Below are 21,195 nucleotides of genomic sequence, written 5' to 3'. Positions count from 1 at the left end.
AGAGTGGACCTGGGGGTCCACATTGAGAACCCAGGAAATGAGATCTGTTTTCGTCTGCCTGACCAAACGGTCCTGCAGGCGGAAATCCGGGTGAACGCGGAATGCGTAAGGTGGTGAGGTGTTCATGCGAGGACGCCGAGTGTGAACATCTTTACGGACAGTAAACTGGCCATCTGGCCAGGGAAATCACGACCAGGACGGTAAGGTCTCGAACAGTCTTGGAGTGTAAGAAGGAGATTAACCACTTTTCCCTGAGAATGGCACGATCCGCATCGTTTGGGTACAGGCCCATAGCGAAGAAAGGGGGTTGATCTTGGTGAACGCCTGCTCTACGAAGCCATCAGAAAAAAAATGTTCAGCGGTGGTTTTCCCCTCCTAATGCTGGCAACATTTGTGAGGTACTATGCCATGTAAAACTTCTCTCCAAAGAGTTGTTGCACTGCGGCACGCCGTTTGTACCTGGCTATAAAAAGGAGGCCCCTTATCATTGAGCTTAAACTTGAATCGGACTGCACTCATTGATATGTGAGAAGTTTGCCCATGTTCCTTATTGGAATGTTCATGGGCAAAATTTGCAATTTGCAATTGTAAGACATGGGAAGGAAATGATGAGACGGCTTTTGCGGCTAACAAACGCCGCCACTTAGGTGGGGACACAATACCAGACTTGGACCGGCTTAGGGGCGTGGAACGGAAAATAATTAGGGATTTTGTTAGTAACACAAAATTCCAGACTTAAATATTCTTTTTCGAGGTTATTCTTTAGTGACTTAGATGTATGTCCACATTGGCATGGGATGGAATAATAACTTATATGGAATTGAAAAAATTTGCGCCTTCAATGGAATTTTTAAAATTATGACTTGTCACATCGCTAGTAATTGTTTTTGGCTGTAAAGGAGTGCTCTTCTTCAGCTTAAATTATTTCAAATATTTTTAGTACGATGACTTGGAAATTCACTTCCACTTATGTATATTGGCTCAACTGGAGATGAAATGCACTTATCCGAACAACGATTAACTGAAAACTACGGATAAGTGAAGCCAAATGGGCGCATTCTCAGAGCTTCACTTTTCGGGTTTCGACTACAATTTTTAGTTTAGAAAATACTTACTTGAATTTGAATGCTATGCATTGCGCCAGATTTGTTAAGTTCTTGTTTCCATGTACTGTTGACACGCTCTTTTGTCATTTCCATAAATTCGTCTTTCATGACAGCAAACGAAATCATGAATATTGTCTCAAAGATCACAACGACTACTCCCAAACCTACAAACTGAAAGAGGAAAAATAGAATTGATGAAGATAGATCTTAAACGGATCGACTATATAACTAGCTGATTAAAAAATGTGATTCATAAATTGAGACTGTAAATATATTTATTTAGTTTTTTTTTCTCCAAAGTGGAGTCGAGCTGAATGATGTGCATATGCGCAGAGCGATGGTAGTGAACAAGAAATTCTAGCCGACTTTCAAAGGTTTACCAATGATCAGAGAATTTTTTCATTCATTATTATTGGTAAACCTTTGATCATTGGTAAACCTTTGATCATTGGTAAACCTTTGAAAGTCGGCTAGAATTTCTTGTTCACTACCATCGCTCTGCGCATATGCACATCACGTCTATGTTTCCCAAATTAATTCAAATACATGGTGGATTAAGAATACGGATGTCATGCGATGTTTCAAAGTCATAGGTATAGGAAAATGGATTGGGTATAGGAATGCTCCAAATGAGCAATCACTAGTGCGGCGATTGTTTTGCTAACTTTAATTTCAGCATCAATAAGTACATTTTGGAGGCCACCATGGCGCCAAGATTAGCCAAACGCCTAGTTCTAAATATCGCCATAAACATCTGAAATAAACAGTGATCATCCTCTCACCAATGACATTTGTGAGATATCAAATCTTCTTTACGAAGTTGTGCCGCTAAGAATCACGCTGTTTGGACTCGTTGCGAATTATTGAGCTAAAACTTTAATCTGACTGCAATCATTAATATGGAAGGAGTATTTCTTGTTCCTTAATGGAATATTCATGGTAAATTTTACTCAATGTAAGTAGCTTGAAATCAACATTACAGTATGATTACACCAGTCAATACTTACCACCATAGACAGTACATAAGATTCTCGCAAAGATGCAAAACATCCGGCAGTGCAAAGAGTAAACACCAAAGCTCCCAAAAAACTGGATAGATATGCTCCCGTAGGAGAACCAGCACCACCGAGTGTAATGACACCAACCGATATCAGTATCACAGCTACTAGCTGAAATTTAAACAAGATTTACAGAATCTAGTAAATAATACCACTGTAATTAATTGGAATAATTAAAAAATAACGAAAAAATTTAAATGAGAATGATGATAAATGCCATTTAAATTGCTATGAATTTGTTACACAGATTTTGGCACTAAAACACAAACACATTCATTAAAGATAACTGAAAAAAAAATGCAAAGGAGCATTTAATAAATAGAATTTATTTATTGTACATGATACCGATTAGTTTCCTCTAATGGGCGTCGTAAACGAGGCGAAACACCAAAAGTATAAAATATAATCGTTTTTGCGTTTTTTTATACCCTCCACCATAAGATGGGAGGTATACTAATTTCGTCATTCTGATTGTAACTACTCGAAATATTCGTCTGAGACCCCATAAAGTATATATATATTCTTGATCGTCGGGAAATTTTATGTCGATCTAGATATGTCCGTCCATCTGTCCGTCCGTCCGTCCGTCCGTCTGTCTGTCGAAAGCACGCTAACTTCCGAAGGAGTAAAGCTAGCCGCTTGAAATTTTGCACAAATACTTTTTATTAGTGTAGGTCGGTTGGTATTGTAAATGGGTCCATGTTTTGATATAGCTGCCATATAAACCGATCTTGGGTCTTGACTTCTTGAGCCTCTAGAGTGCGCAATTCTTATCCGATTGGGATGAAATTTTGTACGACGTGTTTTGTTATGACATTCAACAACTGTGATAAGTATGGTTCAAATCGGTCCATAACCTGATAACTGCCATATAAACCGATCTTGGGTCTTGACTTCTTGAGCCTCTAGAGTGCGCAATTCTTATCCGATTGGAATGAAATTTTGCTCGACGTTTTTTGTTACGATATCCAACAACTGTGCCAAGTATGGTTCAAATCGGTCCATAACCTTATATAGCTGTCATAAAAACCGATCTTGGGTCTTGACTTCTTGAGCCTCTAGAGGCCGCAATTCTTATCCAATTTGAATGAATTTTGGCACGTAGTATTTTGTTATGATATCCAACAACTGTGCCAAATATGGTTCAAATCGGTTCATAACCTGATATAGCTGCCATATAAACCGATCTGCGATCTTGACTTCTTGAGCCTCTAGAGGTCGCAATTATTATCCGATTTGCCTGAAATTTTGTACGACGGATTCTCTCATGACCATTAACATACGTGTTTATTATGGTCTGAATCGGTTTATAGCCTGATATAGCTCCCATATAAATCGATCTCTCTATTTTACTTCTTGAGCCCACAAAGGGTGCAATTCTTATTCGAATTGGCTGACATTTTACACAGGTCTCCAACATATAATTTAATTGTGGTCCAAACCGGACCATATCTTAATATCGCTCTAATAGCAGAGCAAATCTTTTCGTATATCCTTTTTTTGCCTAAGAAGAGATGCCGGGAAAAGAACTCGACATATGCGATCCATGGTGGAGGGTATATAAGATTCGGCCCGGCCGAACTTAGCACGCTTTTACTTGTTTAATTTTACCAGCCTTTGAAATTGGTTTGACGTCGTCAAACAAAATATAGGAATAAACCAGTAATGAAGTGCGAAAGTTGGGCGGTGCCGACTGTATAATACCCCACACCTACCTTATAAGTACAATGTGGGACCTATATCCAATTCTGAACCAATTGTTATGGACCTCGGCGAGCAAATATGTTCAAACTGTAAAAACTACGGTTGACAAATGACAGCATTATGGCAAATTACCCAAAATCTGACGAACATATATATATGGGAGCTATATCTTATTCTGAACCGATTCCGAGCATACTTCTCAGATACTGTAGCAGTCGTCGAGGAAAGCGTTTTGCACAATTTTGGAAAGATGGATCAATAAATGCGCTTGCTGTGACTGTATAAGCTAAAATCGGGCGATATATATATATGTGAGAGCTATATCTAAATCTGAACCGATTTCCTTGAAATTCACCAGTTATATTGAGAGTCAAGAGAAAATCCCTTCTGACGAATTTCCAGAAAATCGGTTAACAAAAGACAATTTTATTGCAATATTACTGGAAATCGGACGAACATATTTATGGCAGCTAAATCTAAATCTGAACCGATTTTGACCACACTCTATGTACATTGCGATAGTCATCGAGGAAAGCGTTGTGCAATATATTGGCAAGATTGGTCAATAAATTTGCTTGCAGTGGCTCTAGGAGTGAAAATCGGGTGATAAATACATATGGGAGCTATATCTAAATCTAAACCGTAAAAGTCGTAAAAAGATCCTATCCAAATTTCGAGAGAATCGGTTAACAAATGACCATTTTATTGCATTATTACTGCAAATCGGACGAACATATATATGGAAGGCTTCGTCTCTAGGCCGAAAACATGCCTGTACCAAATTTGAAGACGATCGGATGAAAACTGCGACCTGTACTTTGTACACAAATTAACATGGGCAGACAGACGGACGGACAGACAGACATAGCTAAATCGAATCAGAAAGTGATTCTGAGTCGATCGGTATACTTATCAATGGGTCTATCTCTCTTCCTTGTTGCGTGTTACAAACTAATTCACTCAGTAATAATACCCTGTACCACAGTACACCTACACAACGGGTATACAAAATTCACAAATCATACCAGAAGTGGTAGAAATGGTGGTCCAATTGGTGCTATTTGGTAAACTTCTTGTAAATTGAGATAGAGCTCCAAATTTTGATTCCCAGGTACACTATAATAACCTAATATTGGAAACTTAATTATTTTTTTTTTTGATATTTGTACATTTGGGTACTTTAAATTCTTAAATGGTACGAAAAAGGGGAACTTCGCATGGTGCGATAGGATAAAGCTAGAACTCCCAAAAGACAAAGGGAGACACTTATTGCGAAAGAAGAAAAAATTTTAAAATAGTACTATAAACGGCAGAGACCGTACATACATATCGCCGCTTACATATCGCTGCTTACTATTGCCATTTATTACAAGATATGGTGTCATCAGTTAATTTGAATGACAAAACTAAAAGAGAAAGAACACAACATATTTATTCACTGATTAAATGTTCTAATGGATAAATTATATATAGATTAAAAAATTGACCTTTGCTTGTAGACTGATTGGTGGCGCTAGTGAATAATCTTATCTAAGAACATGCCGCAAGCAGAATTCTGAATTCAATGGCATGCAGTTTGCGTCGCTTGCATTTTCCAAATACGCATTATTATTTCCACCACTGAAGGATGGGGGTATATTAACTTTTTCATTCCGTTGGCAACACATCCAAATATCCATTCCTGACCCTTTAAAGCATATATATTCTTGATCGTCGTAAAAATCTAAGACGATATAGCAATGTCCGTCCGTCTGTCTGTTTAAATTACGCTACAGTCCTTAAAAATAGAGATATTGAGCTTAAACTTGGCATAAATTCTTTTTGTCCATAGGCAGATTAAGTGCATAGATGGGCTATATCAGACTATATCTTGATATAGCCCCACACAGATAAACCCATCTGCCGATTTAAGGTCTTAGGCCCATAAAAGCCAAATTTATTATCCGATTTTGCCGAAATTTGGGACAGTGAGTTGTGTTAGACTCTTCAACGTCTTTTTATACCCACCACCGTAGCAACACATCGAAATAGCAATTTCCGATTCTACAAAGTATATATATTTCGGATCGTCGTAAAATTCCAAGACGATTTAACGATGTCCGTCTATCCGTCTGTCCGCCCGTCTGTTGTAATCACTCTAAAGCCTTCAAAAATTGAGATATTAAGCTGAAATTTGGCACAGATACCTCTTTTTGATGCACTCTGCTTAAATTTTTGAACGGGCCAAATCGGAACATATTTTGGTATAGCTGCTATATAGACCGATCTGCCGATAAAGGGTTTAATGCCCATAAATGCTTTATTTTTTTCCGATTTTGTTGAAATTTGAAGCAGTGAGTAGTTTACGGCTTTTCGACATCTGACCCAAATATGACTCAGATTAGACTATATTTAGATATAGCTCTCTTATAGACCGATCTGCCGATAAAAGGTCAGATGCCCATAAAAGCTCCATTTATTACCCGATTTCGCTGAAATTTGAAACAGTGGCTTATTTTAAGCCTCCCGACATCTGACCTACATATAATTCAGATCGGACTATAAATAGATATAGCTGCCCTATAGACCGATCTCCCGATAAATGGTCTGAAGCCAGTAAAAATTTTATTTTTTAACCGATTTCACTGAAATTTGAAAAAGGTGAATGAGTTATCTTAAGCCTCCCATCTGACATAAATATGATATAGATCGGACCACATTTGGATATAGCTGCCATATAGACCGATCTCTCCAATAAAGGGTCTGAAACCCAAAAAAAGCTTTATGTTTTAACCGATTTCGCTGAAATTTGAAACAGTGAGTAGTTTTAGGTCTCTCAACAATGGACCTAAATATGGTTCAGATCTGACTACATTTAGATATAGCTGTCATATAGACCGATCTCCCGATAAAGGGTCTGAAGCCTATAAAAGCTTTATTTTTCAACCGATTTCATCGAAATTTTAAACAATGAGTATTTTTAGGCAACCCAACATCGAACCCAAATATGGTTCAGATCGGACTATATTTAGATATAGCTGTCAAATAAACCAATCTGCCGATAAGGGGTCTGAAACCCATAAAAGCTTTATTTATTACCCGATTTCGCTGAAATTTTAAAGTTGTTTGATTGAGTTGATTTTAGCCTCCCGATATCCGCCCCAAATATGAGTCAGATCAGACTATATAGATATTGCCGTCATATAGACCTGTATTCCAATTTAGGGTCTTAATCCCATAAAAAGTAGATTTATTGACTGAAAATTTTACTTGTATATGAGTTCTTTGGACCTCACCAAAATATGGTCGAGACCAGCCCTATTTAAATAAATAGATATAGCAACGTACAAAGTAGTGGAGTTATAATAAATAGAATGATTATTATATCCTTGTTTAATTTGGTCCACATCGGTCCAGAATTGGTTAAGGGTGCCATATAGAAAAAATTTAAAGTCTTGGCCCTATAAAAAGCTCAATAATTATCCGATTTCGTTGAAATTTGACGCAGTGACTTATGTTAGCCTTTTCGACATCATTGTCTTATGTGGTTCAAATCGGCTTATTTTTGGATATAGCTGCCAAAAAGACCTATATTTTCTTCTACAAAATTTAACAGTCACTTATTTTTATTAGACCAATCAATGTCCGTGCCAAATTTGGGTGCATAAATTATGCATTTTTCACAGGCTTGTGACGGAAGGTGGTTTACATTTATACCCAATGTGGTAGGTATCTAAAGTTCGGCCCGGCCGAACTTAATACCTTTTTACTTGTTTCTTTTCCCGAAATCTATGGCGTTCTACACTTATATGAGGTTTAGGAAGTCGTAGCTTCCAATGTATATATCTTTTTGTCATTTGTTTCTTTTCTTTTTCCTGTTAATTTGACTAATTTAATTTTTTTTATCACAGCTATTTGCTTTGAAGATAATTAAAAATTTAAATAATTACCAACACCTATAGCTTGACATTTGCTGTAAAATTTTGAGAACACCAAAAATTTCTATGTTATTTCCAATCATACTTGGCACTGATGTTGGAAGTCAGAACAAAAGTATCAAATTTCAGCGGATGAAAATTGAGTTCTCTAGCAGCAGTTTATATGGATACGTTTTATATGGGGGCTTTATCCAAATCTGAACCGATATTGCCAATATGCAATCACCAATGACCTACATCGGAGTAAGTATCTGTGCAAAATTTCAAGCGGATATTGTTATTCGTTCAAGCTCTATTGTGATTTCGACGGACGGACATGGCTAGATTAAATCAAAATGTCAAGACGTTCAAGAATATGACCAATATTTCGAGGTATTACAAACGGAATGACTAGATTGATATACCCCAATCTTATAGTGCTGGGTATAAACAGATATACTATAAAGTTCGTAGCACCCACGGTTTGTCGACTTGATTTGTTACTAATGTGACCATATGAGAGGCCAAGGTGGCGTATGATGAATGGCATATGTATGCACATGCATAATTATCGAAAAGTAATCATACATAACCATGTCCAAAAATATTAATAAAGAAATTATTTTAAATGGGTAGTGTTGTGTCAGAGGTTTTCGTCCATCTCGAACTTTAAGGCTACTCTTATTCCACTGGACCATGACCGTAGATATATAAGGCATTTCGGGCATACAGCTATTTGCCTGTCCTGATAATGTTTTTTTTTTTTTTTTTAATGCTGCTCATAAGCAATTTTCATAAAGTCTGATAATGATTTTTATAACCACCAATATAGGGGAATATTCATTCAGTCATTCCGTTTGCAACACATCGAAATATATATTCCCGACCCTACAACGAATATATATATATATTTCGAATGGTCGTAAAATTCCTAAACGATTTAACGATGTCCGTGTGTCCGTCTGTTTCTCCGTCTGTTGCAATCACTTTACAGTCTTCAAATATTGAGACATTGAGCTGAAATTTTGCACTGACCCGTTATTCTATAAGTTCTTGAACGGGCCAAATTGGATCAGATTTAGATATAGTTGCCATGTATAACGATGTTCTGAGTTAGGGCCTTGCCTAGATTTACTAACGAGCAACGCTTGCAAATCATTGAATTTTATTACCAAAATCAGTGTTCGGTTCGAAATGTGTTCAAATTTTGACAAATTTTGTTCAGCGATGAGGCTCATTTCTGGTTGAATGGCTACGTAAATAAGCAAAATTGCCGCATTTGGAGTGAAGAGCAACCAGAAGCCGTTCAAGAACTGCCCATGCATCCCGAAAAATGCACTGTTTGGTGTGGTTTGTACGCTGGTGGAATCATTGGACCGTATTTTTTCAAAGATGCTGTTGGACGCAACGTTACGGTGAATGAACACATTTCGAACCGAACACTGATTTTGGTAATAAAATTCAATGATTTGCAAGCGTTGCTCGTTAGTAAGTCTATTCATGATGAAATGTCAAAGCATACTGAGCATCTTTCTCTTTGACACCATGTCTGAAATCCCACGTGATCTGTCAAATACTAATGCATGAAAATCCTAACCTCAAAAAAATCACCCTTTATGTAGCGTTGTTATAATGAAAACACCCGTAGAAAGTTTCAAATGTTTAGTTATTTTACAATAAAGTATTGTGGATTTATGAACTTTTGTGTGTGATGGAATAACAACTCTGTGTTGAATCCCTTTAGTGGGCCAATGGCATCAACATTGATAATGCTATGATTGATTTTTTTCTCAGTATGTTTTCGCCTTTAGTTTTGACATCAAAATGGTATTCCTTCAATTCATTTGAAATATTTTCGCCCATACCTACAATATATAAAATCTTGTTGGTGTAAGTATGCCATGGTTACTGTAGCAGAGTCTATGAATCATTCACCATTTGTCTCGCGTAAACCTTAAATAGGGAAACAACTAAAAACGTGTTAAGTTCGGCCGTGTCGATATTTGGATACCCACCATTGAGGATGTAACAATCATTCTAGTTTATTATAACTCCACTACTATATCTATAGTTATATATCTATATAAGGGCTGCTCTCGATAATATTCAGGTCCCGAGAACTCATATAAAATTAAAAGTTTCAGCGAAATCAGACTAGAAATCCGCTTTTTATGAGATTAAGTCCCTTAATTATATTATATATATGACAGCTATATCTGTATAGTCTGATCTGATTCATATTTGGGTCGGATGTCGGAAGGCTTAAAACTACTCACAATTTCAAATTTCAACGAAATCGGGGAATAAATAAAACTTTTATGGGTTTCAGACTCTTAATCGGCATATGGCAACTATATCTAAATATCATCCGATCTCTGCAATATCTCGGTCAAATGGCGGGAGGTTTAAAACAACTCGCTGATTAACATTTCAGGGAAATCGGATAATACTTAAAGCTTTTATGGGCGTCAGACCCTTAATCGGCATATCGGTCTACATGACAGCTATATCTAAATACAGTCCGATCTGAACCATCCGCATTCGGGCGGCGTAAACAACTCACTGTTTCAAATTTCAGCGAAATCGGGTGATAAATAAAGCTTTTATGGGCTTACTTTACTTTAACTTTAATTGGCTATGACAGAACATTTGTTCCACTAGCCGAAATTAGAATTGCATTCCAAGCGCCTCGATCTAATGCGCTCATTCTAAAATCTCTGACACCAAGTTACGAGGTGTCTTCCACCACTTACCTTTCCATCGGGCTTTTGGTCTTCCCGATTTGCGTGTACCACCGTGTTTGCCTTCAAAAAACTTTTTTGCTGGAGCTTTTTCATCAGTTCTGACAACTTGACCTAGCCAACGCCTTATTCTCCATTAACGCAAACTGGTCCATATATTTCTTGGGCTTCAGACCCTTTATCGACAGGTCGGTCTATATAGCAGGTAAATCTAAATATAGTCCGATCTGAACAATATTTGGGTTGGATGTCGGAAGGCTTAAAATAACTCGCTGTTTCAAATTTTAGTGATATCGGATAAAAAATAAAGCTCCTATGGGCTTCAGACCCTTAATCGGCAGATCGGTTTATATGACAGCTATATCGAAATATAGTCAAATCGGAACCATATTTAGGTCAGATGTAGGGTGACTGTTTCAATTTCAGCGAAATCGGGTTATAAATAAAGTTTTCATGGTTTTCCGACCCTTTACCGAGAGATCGGTTTCTATGGCAGCTATATCTAAATATAGTCAAATCTGAACAATATTTGGGTCGGATGTCGGAAGGCTTAAAAAAACTCGCTGATTCATATTTCAGTGATATCGGATAAAAGATAAAGATCTTATGGTCTTCCGACACTTAATCGTCAGATCGGTTTATATGGCAGCTATATCTAAATGTAGTCAAATCGGAATCACATTTTTGGGTCGGATGTCGGGAGGCTTAAAATAACTCATTGTTTCAAAATTCAGGGAAATCGGGTAACAAATGCAACTTTTATGGGCCTTAGACCCTCAACTGGTAGATCGGCCTATATAATAGCTATATCTAAATAATGTTTAATCTGAACCATATTTGGGTCGGATGTTGGGAGGCCTAAAGCTACCCACAGTTTTAAAATTCAACGAAATCGGATAATAAATAAAGCTATTATGGGCTTCAGACCCTTTATCGGCAGATCGGTCTAAAAAGCATTTGGTCTAATTTGAACCGTCCATGAACTTAACATGCGTGCAGCAAAAATACGTATTTGTACCAAATTTCAGCTCAATATCTCAAATTTTGAAGGCTTTAAAGTGATGACAACAGACGGATGGACAGACATACGGACATCGTCTCAAACGGAATGACTAAATGAGTATACCCCCTATTCTATGGTGAATATAAAAATCTTTCTTTAAATATAAAAATCTTTCTTTATTTGCCATAGTGAAAATATTTGGAGATTAAATTTTTAGGTAATAAGGCTATTTCTTATAGAGCACCATTTTTGTATTCAAATGCAAAGAAGTGTGTAGAAAACTTAAAAATTTAAAAAAGTATTGTAAGATGCTTGTGGGGAAAGCTTTCCAAAAAAGAATATTTTTATCCAAGTTTTTTCTTCTTGGCAATGTCCAAATAAATATACACATACCCACACAGGCGAGACGTTGATAATGATCGTTTTTCTTTTGTTTTCTTTTTTCCCGACGTTTTGTTTAGCGCGTAGTCAGCATGTAAATAAGCAACGCGTGTGTTGCCAATCAAAAGTTTGAATGTTTTTCACCCCAACTACTTTGGAATTGGAAAACTAATCCCGCGGAAAGGGGAATTTGGCATGAGTGTTCAGGTTGTTTCTGGGCAAATGAGAACAATATAAATATTAGCTGAAGCTACTAGTCAAATATTTGACTCAATTTTGTTTTATAATATTTGCTCAGAAAAATGCCAATCTGATCTAAGGATTGGATCAGTGTGTCGGTTTTTACATTCTTAATCGCCCCTTCGATGTCAATGCGCACCGCCAATATGTACGTCTGTACACATTGGAGCAGGTGGATAAATTGTGGGTCGCATGACATAAATATAAGGGTGATGGTGGAACAGGCCACGCCACAGGTGGGGGATGCTGACTGGAGAGGGATTTTAACCCGATGTTGAAATAATTCTAAGGGGTAAGGATCCGAATCAGTTATGTAAAAGAGCCGAGAGGGTTTTGGAGATGACATGCGACTAGGCTAAACTTAAGATCTCAATGTTAACCCATAGAAGACTGAAATCTGCCTGTTCACGAGGAAGGCAAAGGTGAGCCAATATAAAGCATCACGTTTCCTCAACAAAACGATTTCGATATCTGACAAGGTCATATACTAAGAAGTGATCTTGAACAGGATACTGATTTGGAAGTATCACATTCAGCTGCCTACCGAGAAGGCTCATAGATGTTGGACGCTATGCAGACGGGTCGAAGGCTCCAAAAGGGCCTCTACAGTAGCGTGAAAAGACCGCGATGAGTTAAAAGTTGGAATGGCAGAGGTTTCCAATCGGATTCCTGAGACGACACTAGAGGTAGAGTGTGAGGCACTGCCAGCGGCACAGTCATGGATTGAAGGAACTCTGGTATTGTTATCTGGAAGATCATGCTGCACAGATTGATCAAGGACAGAGTGGGCCTGTTTTCTAAGGACCCGGCCTGATCTAAGGTCAACATTGAGAACCCAGGGACTGAGATCTGTTTAAGACTGCCGGACCATAATAAGGTCCTGCAGGCGGAGATCCAGGCGATAAGGGATGTGTGAGGTGGTGTGGTGTTAACGCATAAACGTCGTGTGTGAACATCTTTACGGTCAGTAAAGTGGCCATCAGGGCAATAATAATCAGGACGGTAAGGTCGCAAATGGTCTTAAAGTGCAAGAAGGAGATTAACACCTTTTCTGTGGATGGCACCATGGAGTAAGGGTGAAAAAAGAGCAGACCGCTTAGCTGTGAAGGCCAGAAGACTGCCGTCAATAATCTTGGCCAACCCGAAGCCTTTCGGGTCGATACAGTCCGAGTTAAGGGCGTAGGAGACGAAAGTAACACTGTTAAACAGCCAAACGGTCGATGGGTCAACGAAAATCATATAGGGAGATTTGGATCGTGAAAAGACGTGACTGTAATAGTGGAAGAAAGTAAGAAGGAGGTCAGTGTAGCTCTCGGTAATATAACGGGACAAGCAGAACTACGAGCTCACATACGCAAAATCGGTATGGCAAGTGATAGCATGTGTATGAGACGTTAAAGCAATTTTTATGTCATTGCTCGGCTTTAGCGGCTAATAGATACCGGCACTTAGGTGGGGATACAATACCAGACATTAACCTAACTTAGGGGTGTGGCATGCAAAACAATTAGGAATATTGTAAGTGACGTAGATTTTCTTTTTCGATGTCACTTTTTAGTATTTAAAGCGCACAACAAGCCGATTGTTGGCTTAGGTGTATGCTCATAGTGGCATGGGGTGGATTTATATCCCCACCCTCTTTTCAACCTTACCTATAGATTTTATTGATTATGAATCATAATGGATGTTATGTTCACTTCTTTAACAAAATAATACTTTTATTTAATGGTGAGGCGCAAAATAAAAATAAATAACGGAATAATAAACGAAAAATATTAAAAGCAACAGTTAGTTATATCTTAGCTTAGTTTCAGGACCAGGCCCGAAGGACAACGACTGATAGATGGTCACAAAGAGGGGGCTGTGAGCATTCCAAAACTAAGTGGCCTAATCTAGACTTGAATAGGTCTACCGCTTTGCTGTCAATGGCTATAACAGACATCTCAGTCATTGTGTCCGCCATGATTGGTCACTGTCTAATCGGAAAACCTGCGGACAGACTGAAGGTTGCCAGCAACGACTTTTACAGAAGCTGTGAGGACATCGAAAAAGAAGAGACTATAGAAGAGACTATAGTGCAGTGCAGCGAAAATTGAATGGAAATGACATATATCCAGTAGAACAAGGTTAGATTACGTAAGAGTGGCACTCCTTTACAGACTGACTTAGACAATTTTAGGTCCATTGTGATACCACAGTAGCGACAGAATAAGGCTTCTGGCGGGAATCCAACCCACGACCCCTGCACTGGTAATTCAAGCACACTGCCAACTCGGCTACCAGGGCGCCCAGTAGAACAAAGTTCTGGATAAATTGCCATAAATAAATAGAACATCTATCTTCACGATTGCCATGATATGTTGCTAACAAATAAGGGTGGCCAACTGCAGAAATAAAATGAATTTTAAATCAATTAATTATAAAATAAAATACACAAATATTAATCAATTTAATTTGAGTTCTATACCTGCACATGTTTGGCAAAAGTTTGTGTGTTTGGGATTTTGCCAATCGGTGTTACCATCTGATATCAAACAAACAGACTCGAACTGGATAAATTTTTTGAGTTTTATCTTTGTCCTTCATAGCTTGTGTTACCAGTACTAAAATAAAGCACTGCAAGTTTGTAATCGCATTCATATATAAATTTCCGTCAATAATTGTGTAGGGACTAAAAATCTGGATTTTCAGATATTTTTTTTTAAATAGTCGGGAGTGGGGACAGCAGAACAAATTCGGGATAATCCCGAACATCTGGCAATCCTAATGTGGGACGAAGAAGCACGTTTTATTTTGGCTGTGGACCAGCGTCCAATATTATTTTGTAGGAGAAAAAAAAATACAAGGCCATGGGTTCGGGATAAGTGCGTCGTTTGTGGTATCCTTCACTTCCACCATCTCTTTTCATAGGCTTCCACCAAAGAAATGAGGTTAACAATTTAGTCTTCAACTCTTTATGACTTTTAGTTTAACTCGGATATTTTTTTTTTTTTGGGTACTTCGTTCTTGGACCTTTTACTGATTGATTGTTTGATTGTTTTCAACCAAAAACCCATTGTTTATTATTGACACACAGCTGATTTCAACTAACTATTGTATATTGAACAGATTTTATGTGTAGCAGTAAAACTAAGAACTTGGACTACAAAATTAATATCAGGAACCAATAACAAGCAATGTGGTACTTCGGTGAAATCACTTGAAATAGTGAATACAAACATTCCAAGGACGATTTTTTTGTATATTAGAAATGAGGGTGTAGGGGGGTGGTTGCTGTTCAGCTAATACATTCATATATCAAATAAATTTTACTCAATTAAATTTGATAATGCCGTATTGAATAAGCAAAATGTTAACCATAAGGTATATATCAGCGTTTTTTTTTTTTTGTTTGCCTACCATCGCAGGTTTAACGAAATAACAATTAAAATATCTTCGCCAATGACTTAGACCTTTCATTTGAGTGCCATCTGTTTCCCATCGTCCTAAGTGTTTTTGGGCCATTTTTCGGGGACAGCGGTCCCTGGACTATAAGCTCCGAATAGCAATATCAGATCCGTGCTCATCTCGTAAAGAGTCTCATCATGTCTCGGTCAGCTTTTCTGTCCGTGTAGGTGCATTGTTGTGGAAAAATCATAGATCGAGGGTGTAAATTCGACTTATTAAAATCGTATAAAAAATATGACTTTTATGGTTGACACGGTGGTCAAGAGGTTAAATACAATTGGCTGCTTCAATAATCAGCGAAATCGCGTCACTAATACTATTTCTGCTCTAGATTCGTTTTGTGCTAAAAGGTATAAGCCTCTGTTTGCACATACAAAAAAAAAATTAAATCAAATAATTGTTTGCCAAAAAGGCAAAATATTTTGGGTTCATTATAAAAATTTTGTTTACTAGCAAATTATTTTGTTTGGCCAAAGTAAGCAGAAGGCCGAAGGCGAACAAGACGCCTTGAATAATTTTTTTGTGGTTAGATTGTGGCAAAAAAAAAATTGGCACTTTACGTCAAATATTTCCCAGTATGACTGTAGCTAGAGCATCTTTTTTACTATATTAAAATATTTGACTTAGAAAGAATAAATGAAACTGTATTGAAGGGATATAACAATTAAGTAAATACGTCAATGACTTATTAGATTGACTCTTCTTTTAATACCCTCCACCATAGGATGGGGGTATACTAATTTCGTCATTCTGTTTATAACTACTCGAAATATTCGTCTGAGACCCCATAAAGTATATATATTCTTGATCGTCGCGACATTTTATGTAGATCTAGCCATGTCCGCCCGTCCGTCGGTCTGTCGAAAGCACGCTAACTTCCGAGGGAGTAAAGCTAGCCGCTTGAAATTATGCACAAATACTTCTTATTAGTGTAGGTCGGTTGGTATTGTAAATGGGCCATATGGGTCCATGTTTTGATATAGCTGCCATATAAACCGATCTTGGGTCCTGACTTCTTGAGCCTCTAGAGGGCGCAATTCTTATCCAATTTGACTGAAATTTTGCACATAGTGTTTTAGTATCTATCTTCTAACAACTGTGCTAAGAATGGTTCAAATCGGTCCATAACCTGGTATAGCTGTCATACAAACCGATCTTGGGTCTTGATTTCTTGAGCCTCTAGAGTGCGCAATTCTTATCCGATTAGAATGAAATTTTGCACGTAGTATTTTGTTATGATATCCAACAACTGTGCCAAGTATGGTTCAAATCGGTTCATAACCTGATATAGCTGCCATACAATCCGATCTTGGGTCTTGACTTCTTGAGCCTCTAGAGAGCGCAAATCTTATCCGATTGGAATGAAATTTTGCACGACGTGTTTTGTTATGATATCCAACAACTGTGGTGAGTATGGTTCAAATCGGTCCATAACCTGATATAGCTGCCATATAAACCGATCTGGGATCTTGAGTTCTTGAGCCTTTAGAGGTCGCAATTATTATCCGATTTGCCTGCGATTTTGTACGACGGATTCTCTCATGACCATCAACACACGTGTTTATTATGGTTTGAATCGGTCTACAGCCCGATACAGCTCCCATATAAATCGATCTCTCTATTTTACTTCTTGAGCTCCCAAAGGGCGCAATTCTTATACGAATTGGCTGACATTTTACACAGATCTCCAACATATAATTTAATTGTGGTCTTCACCGGATCATATCTTGATATCGCTCTAATAGCAGAGCAAATCTTTTCGTATATCATTTTTTTGCCTAAGAAGAGATGCCGGGAAAAGAACTCAACAAATGCGCTCCATGGTGGAGGGTATATAAGATTCGGCCCGGCATTAAGTATATATATTCTTGATCGTCATGACATTTTATGTCGATCTAGTAATGCCCGTCCGTCTGTCTGTCAAAAGCGCGCTCACTTTCGAAGAAGTAAAGCTAGAGCATGAAATTTTGCACAAATACTTCTTGTTAGTGTAGGTCGGTTGGGATTGTAAATGGGCCATATCGGCACATGTTTATGCTGTCATATAAACCGATCTTGGATCTTAACTTCTTGAGCCACTAGAGGATACAATTCTCATCCGGTTTGGAAATTAGCAAGAGGTGTTTCGTTATGATTTCCAACAACTGTGCCAAGTGTGGTTCAAATCGGTTCGTAACCTGTTATAGCTGCCATATAAACCGATCTTGAATCTTGCCTTCTTGGTTCAAACCGGTTTATAACCTCATATGGCTGCCGTATAAACCGATCTTGGATCTTGAATTCTTGAGCCTCTAGAGTCGTGTTTCGTTATGATTAACCTGATATAGCTGTCATAACATCATATAATTTGGCTAAAATTTCGCATAACGTGATTTATTATGACTTCCAACAAATATGTTAAATATGGTTCAAATCGGTCTATAACCTGAAAAAGCTGCCATATAAACCGATCTGGGTTTTGACTTCTTGAGCTTGTAAAGGGCGCAATTCCTACCCCATTTGGCTGAAAATTTTCACGACGTGTTATGACTTCCAACAACCGTGCCAAATATGGTCCAAATCGGTATATAACCTGATATAGCTGAAATATAAACCGATCTGGGATCTCGATTTCTTGAGCCTCTATAGAGCGTAATTACTATCCGATTTGGCTAAAATTACATACAAAATTCACAAGAATGCCTTTACAGCTTAAAGAAAGAAACGAATTATTATAACCCAGAAAACCACGCCCTATATTATTAACAGGGTTGTCATTTCAAGCATTTTCTATAGGCTTTACTACTACAAATAAAATGGTGAAATACTTTTGACCAGCAAAGCATGGGGTTGAGAGCATAGTGCAATGGGATGGGGGAACGTAAATAAGCAGAATTGACGATTTTGGAGTTTGGAGTCACAGTTTGGTGCGGTTTATGGGCTGGTGGCATCATTGGACCGTACTTTTTCAAAAATGATGCGAATAGTAACGTAACACCGATACGGTGAAATGATGTCCAATTATTTTTTGCCCAAAATACAAGAGCTTGACTTACAAGGCATGTGGTTTCAACAAGACGGTGCCAAATGCCACGCAGCACGCGTAACAATGAACTTATTGAGTTGTGAACATTTTTTTCACATTCGGGACCGGCCTTCTCTGAGGATAGCAAAATCCGCATCGTTTGGATGCCGGATCATAGCGAAATAAGGGAGAATGAAAGAGCAGACGATTTGGCAGTGAAGGCCAGGGGACTGCCGTCAATAAACTTGGTTAATCCGAAGCCTTTCGAGTCGATGCTTAAGGGCGTGATCGACGAAGTGTTACATGCTACTGTAAAACAGCGAAACCGTAGTGACAAGGAAGTAAAGGAGGTCAGTATAGCCTTAGGTATCATAACGGGACACATAGGGCCACGAGCTCACTTATGCAAAATCGGTGCGTCATGTGATAGCATATGTACGGCATGTGGGGAAGATGATGAGACGTTGGATCATTTCCTATGTCGGTATAGTGCCCAACACCTGTTAGCTTTCTCGGTATGCTCCTCAATGTGACATTTCCAATTCAGTTTTTTGTCCAAGATCCTTAGTATTTGACCTTGTCAGATATCAAAATCGTTCTATTGAGAAAACGTGGTGTGTTAAATAGGCCCATCTTAGTCTTCCTCGTAAACTTTTAGTCTTCTCTGGGTTAACATTGAGACACCTCTATATATGGCATTTCCATGACCCTTTTCGGCACTTATGCATAGCTGATTCGGATCCTTGACCCTTAGAAGTATGATAACATCGTCTCCGTAGCAGACGGGTTCTTATCAATCCTCGGTCAGCATGCATTTATGGTTGTCATACGAGGGTGGCCTTTTATATTTCGGGATTAGAGAACAAAAATAAAATATTAATCATCAATATTGTTTTTAATTTTTTTTTTTTGTTTTGTTTGATTTGTTTCTCTTTGCAGGCGAGCTCAATGATCGAAGATGCAAATGGAAAAGGAAAGCCAAAGATAGAAACACACACCAACCACTATGGGACGCGTTTCGTCTTCAGTTTGCAGACTCTTCAGCCATATTAGGTGTGATGGCTTCAAGGGCCGTGCGTTGGTATGTTGTATTTGAATCGTATTATTTGCGAAAACGCATCTATGATACAATTACCACATTAACCAAGCTCGACAACCCTACTTATTAGCTGTACTTTTTCCAATGCATTTATTTTTGTGTAATGGCAGACATTCTGTCTGTGGTAAATTAAACTTCCTCCGTACCACACATGATTTTGTTCATCTGTTGGAAGTTGTATTGATGGCTTCGAACGCAAAGACAACGGCAATGGCTCTCGCCGTTGCTTCGTATGCCCAGGTTCCGAATTTTTCATTTTTCAAGTTTTTTGCCTGTTAGGGCGAGATCATTAAATTTTTACAATTTTTTTTTTGTTTGTTTCTCTTTCGAGACGAGCTCATTGATCGGAGATGCAAATGGTTTTTCAAAATATTCCCCACTAAAATCTACACATTTTTGCGTTTAACTCATTGTCGAAGCATTTTGATTATGGTATGTTCAAAACATGCATTCTGAACGCATCAACCGTTTCTTCAGATGTCGAAAAACTTTGACCTCTCATTCGGTGCCAAGTCAGGACTATACGGCGGATGGCTCATCAAATATATGTTTTAAGTGCTCAAAAGTGTAGTTGTTTGAGCCGATTTGTGAGAGCTCGCATTTTCGTGGTGAAGAGTGATCCGTCTTCGGCGGTTGGTTTTCCTGATTTCTTGGAAGACAAATGGCAAACAAATGGTTGTGTACCCATCAAATTTGACTGTTGTGCGTTTTCTAGTGGTACGATTGCGATATGTCCAGTTTTTCCGAAAAAAAACAGGCGATCATTTGCTTGGAAGTGCTTCGGGCGCAAGCAACTTTTGTTGGATATGGCTCATCTTTTTTTGAGCGATTGACAAATTGTGTGGAATCCAACGCCACAACACTGAATGTATGCTGGTCCCACTAATGCCTAAGCTCGTCCCAATCTCATGATAAGTCACATGACGATCTTGCAATATCAGTTGGCGCACGGCATCAATGGTTTTTGAACCAACAACTGATTTTGGACGACATTCACGAAATTCGTCTTGGAGTGTACTACGACTTGGTTGAATTCACCATACCATCCGTATACCGCCCTTGATGGAACTTCATTGCCAAAAATTTAATTAAGTTCTTCGATGCACTGTTGACGACGACGACTATAATAGCACAAAAATGTAGGAGTGGCGATAAAATGCACTCCTGTGGCGTGCCCTCTGCCAGCTTCTCCCTTATATTTATTGTCATGGGACCCACAATTTATCCCCCGGCTCCTTAGCATACCAGTCTATAAAGACCCGGTGCTTGTCTTAGTATTGTCGGTACGCACATTCTTTAACGTCCTCCGATGTTCCTGCATACCGTACGTACGTCATCGAAGGATTCTTCTATTTTATGCACAACCTTGTGAAGCGCAGTCCTTGACGTAGACGTGCTGTTCGTATTTGAGCAGTTCGCTGGATATTCTACTCTTTATCAAAAGAAGTTTACTTGTCGAAAATTTTTGGTTTATGCATTTTTTTTATTGGGTGCATATACGTGGCCAACCATGCTA

The 21,195-nt window shown here is 38.3% G+C and overlaps 1 protein-coding gene across 3 annotated transcripts in view; it reads right to left on the bottom strand.

The window, feature by feature from the left end:
* LOC106081371 (tetraspanin-6) overlaps nt 1-21,195 on the bottom strand; it is a 34,788-nt gene that overhangs the window by 11,929 nt on the left and 1,664 nt on the right. For 2 of the 3 annotated variants that reach the window (XM_013243268.2, XM_013243270.2), the window contains exons 3-4: nt 2,114-2,275; nt 1,116-1,277 (exon numbers count right to left, since the gene is read on the bottom strand). In XM_013243268.2, the coding sequence (XP_013098722.1) occupies nt 1,116-1,277; nt 2,114-2,275 (324 nt within the window). Of the gene's footprint in view, nt 1-1,115; nt 1,278-2,113; nt 2,276-14,596; nt 14,729-21,195 lie in introns of those variants that run through there. The other variant, XM_013243271.2, reaches the window with a different exon arrangement.

This window comes from Stomoxys calcitrans, chromosome 5 (assembly GCF_963082655.1).
Source record: "Stomoxys calcitrans chromosome 5, idStoCalc2.1, whole genome shotgun sequence".
NCBI lineage: Eukaryota > Metazoa > Arthropoda > Insecta > Diptera > Muscidae > Stomoxys > Stomoxys calcitrans.
Note: the sequence above shows the minus strand (reverse complement) of the source record. Positions and strands in the feature narration are given on the sequence as shown.